At 43.4% G+C, this 2890-nt stretch overlaps 1 protein-coding gene across 1 annotated transcript; it reads right to left on the reverse strand.

Annotated features, from left to right (window-relative positions):
• Positions 1–2310: 2310 nt before the first annotated feature.
• On the reverse strand, positions 2311–2890 carry PATE2 (prostate and testis expressed 2). The gene is made up of 2 exons (XM_037839872.1): positions 2773–2890; positions 2311–2447 (listed from the first exon to the last, which is right to left on the reverse strand). The coding sequence occupies exons 1-2, from the start codon at positions 2888–2890 to the stop codon at positions 2311–2313; spliced, it is 255 nt and encodes an 84-aa protein (XP_037695800.1).

Genomic DNA, 2890 nt, shown 5'->3' on the forward strand with positions numbered 1-2890 from the left:
CCTGGGGCATCTGGGAAATTTTGGATCCCTCCATGTCTCCTGCACGCTTGCAGGGATGTAGGGGATCCATGCACTTGGGCATCACCCCTGGCAATTTTCTCCTGCCACTCAGGGGTTACCACAGCTCTTTTCTGAGCATCATTCTCAGGTAAGTGTAAAGTCTAAGTGTCTCTACCATAGCCCCACCTTAATCTCTGGGAGTGAGCAAGAGTGGAGAGCAAAGAAATTTATATCTAAACTCCTGCTCTTCTGTCTGGATTTCTTTCTCCCCACTTCCCTTTGCAGCCAATAAAAATTTTTCCTGATTGTTGTGGGAAGATGGGAGTGGGGGTGGGATGGGTTCTCTTACATCATATCTTATATCTCAATGATTATTGAGTCTTAGGTCAGGTTCTCTAGAAGCAGACTCTGAGATAGAAATTATTGTTCAAGGGACTTATTGTAAAGTTCTCTTGGTAGAGGAGGAATAAAGGAAGTACAGGAGCTCAGGGAGAAAGCACTAACAAGAACATGGTCTCGGCTGGAGATTAGCACAAATTGGACCACAGAGTTAGGCCCACCTTGATGCAAGGGTGCTGGTTTTTGTACCCTCATGTTAGCCATTCATTGGCTGAGGTCTATGCTCAAGTTGGAGTTTAGCATCCAGGGGAAGTGTCTCCATTTTGATGGAGGGCAAATCTCCAGAGAAAGAGAAGCATGTGAGTTTCCATAAGCCAACCATCAATGCAACTGGGTGGCCAGTGCACTGGACAGGAAAGAGGATTTGGGCAGGGCATCAAAATAAAAATCAAACCAAACCTTCCACTATATAAGGCAAAATTCAGAGTTTAAGTGCTGAGAATGCCAAGGTTCGCTCTTGAAACATAAAGGAAATATTTCACAATTAAAACCCTCTTCTTGCTCCAAGAAGCCAAGTTTTGTCTAACCACTGATTCAAAAATATTTTTAAAGTCTTTTTGAAACCCAAACCTTGAAAATGACCCCTTATTTTTCTAGACTGAGTTCTACCATCCTTGCAGTTCAATGGGTGAGAGAGGCCGTGTACAACTAGAAATAAACATGCAGTTTCCCCAACTCAAAATATCTGTTACATTGGCTTTTCCCAATCTGCTTGTCTATTTTGAGACAGTTATCTTCATATCTTTTTTCATCCTGGCTCCGTATAATCCCTACTGAGAATTCCTCAAGAAGGATTAAATTCTCAATAAAGACAAAGACAGATGGTATACCAAACTAATGTAAGACTTACATGTGGCATAATAGAGAAGAAAAATGCTCATGGATGTCCTGGTTCAGGAACTGTAGTTAGGCCTCACGAGGAGAGGAGCTCTGGAGTGATTCTGTACACATGGAAGCTTGACTGTCCATGTTAGGGGTGCCCCAGCTCCTCTCTGCCTGTTTGTTTCACTCAGTGTCTGCCTGTTTCTTTTCCCACCACTGTTACCTTTCCACTATCTCACACCAATTTCCACTTATACATTTGCTTTATATATGACACTTGGTAACTCCAACATTACCTCATAGCATCTCTGTGATTCTCCTACCTCCAACTACCATGTCAGCTTCTCTTTAACAGTTGTTTTCTTAATTCCATGAGAAGAAACTGGCTTCTCATCCTTGATTGAAGACACTGTTCTCAATCCAATCATATAGTTCAATCAGTTGCCATCTGGGACCACGATAATCAAGCCAAATCCACCCACACTAAATTAGTTTCTGCAAACCGAAATGCCCTGAAAAATTTCCCTGGTGCCTCATCCCTCTGCCTCTGCACTTTTTCTCTGGTCTATCATCCCTTCAAGAGCTCTGCTAGAGGAAGACTTTGCTCATTTGCCAGCAAATTGGAAATGCTGGATTTGACCTCTTCTACATTCAGAACCTATGGGCAAAGGGATCCAAAGAAGAGAATCCCAAACTAGAGGAATGGGTGCAGGAGGGGATGCTGTATTTTCTCTTGAGTTCTTAGTACAATCCCGGAGTTATTTTGGCCCCAGTATTTGCCTTTCCATATAGGAGATAAGAAATATCCAATTCTGAGCCCAACCCTAGTCATGGCAGCAAGATCACTAGGAAAAGAAAAACTCCTTTCATATGTAAACAGGGATGTGCAAATATACAGTCTGGTGCTCCACCATTAGCAAGACTCAGCTACCCTCCACCCCTTCCCTTTACAACTGTTTCTCTTTTCGCTACCAACTGACTTTCTCACTTTCGACCATTGCTTAGAAGAGAGTAAAATATAGGTTCTGGGGAAGAGGTAAAGGAGATGGTCATTTGAAGAATGACGCAAAGTCTTGGAGAGGTGCAGAACTAGTTCCCCTCAGGGAGGTTGCAGTAGCTGCTGTGTGTGCAGCAGATGAGCTCTGTCCTCTTTTCATTACCCAAGAAGTTGATGTCCTCACAGTTGTGCATACATGACAGTTTTGAATAATGATACATACTGTGCCCTGAGGAGGTAAAGGGAAACAGAGAGACAAATGTAATGATCCTGCTTCCTCCTACCACGTTGCTAGGAAAAACCTCTCTTCAGATCCTAGCCAAACTTTCTCCAGGCCTGAATGAGCTACAAGGTTGAGTCTACTAATTGCTGACCCAGAGAATGGATTTTACTCCCTAATGGATAAGGGGCATCAGTCTCTCCTTCATCCAATACTGTCTTAAGGAATATTCTACCTTTGCCCTCCCCTCTACATGACCACTCCATCCTCACCCATCCCACTCACTTTGAGGGCAGAAGAACCCCACTGTTTCTAAGGGAAGGAGGTACGCTACCTTTGCTTGTCAGTATATAAACGTTCTCAGTGGCACAGGACTGTTGGTACTTCAGGTTGCAGGATTTCATGCCGTCGTAGCACAACCCAAGATGATATTTTCTACATTTATAGCACAT

The sequence above is a fragment of the Choloepus didactylus genome, chromosome 6 (assembly GCF_015220235.1).
Source record: "Choloepus didactylus isolate mChoDid1 chromosome 6, mChoDid1.pri, whole genome shotgun sequence".
In the NCBI taxonomy this organism is placed as follows: domain Eukaryota; kingdom Metazoa; phylum Chordata; class Mammalia; order Pilosa; family Megalonychidae; genus Choloepus; species Choloepus didactylus.

Bases quoted from the DNA above. Each gene is read 5' to 3' on its own strand.
- PATE2 (XM_037839872.1), bottom strand. From the start codon at position 2,890: ATGTGCTATAAATGTAGAAAATATCATCTTGGGTTGTGCTACGACGGC. The intron at 2,448-2,772 runs GTAGCGTACCTC...TTACCTCCTCAG, and splicing joins TTATATACTGACAAGCAAAG to GGCACAGTATGTATCATTAT.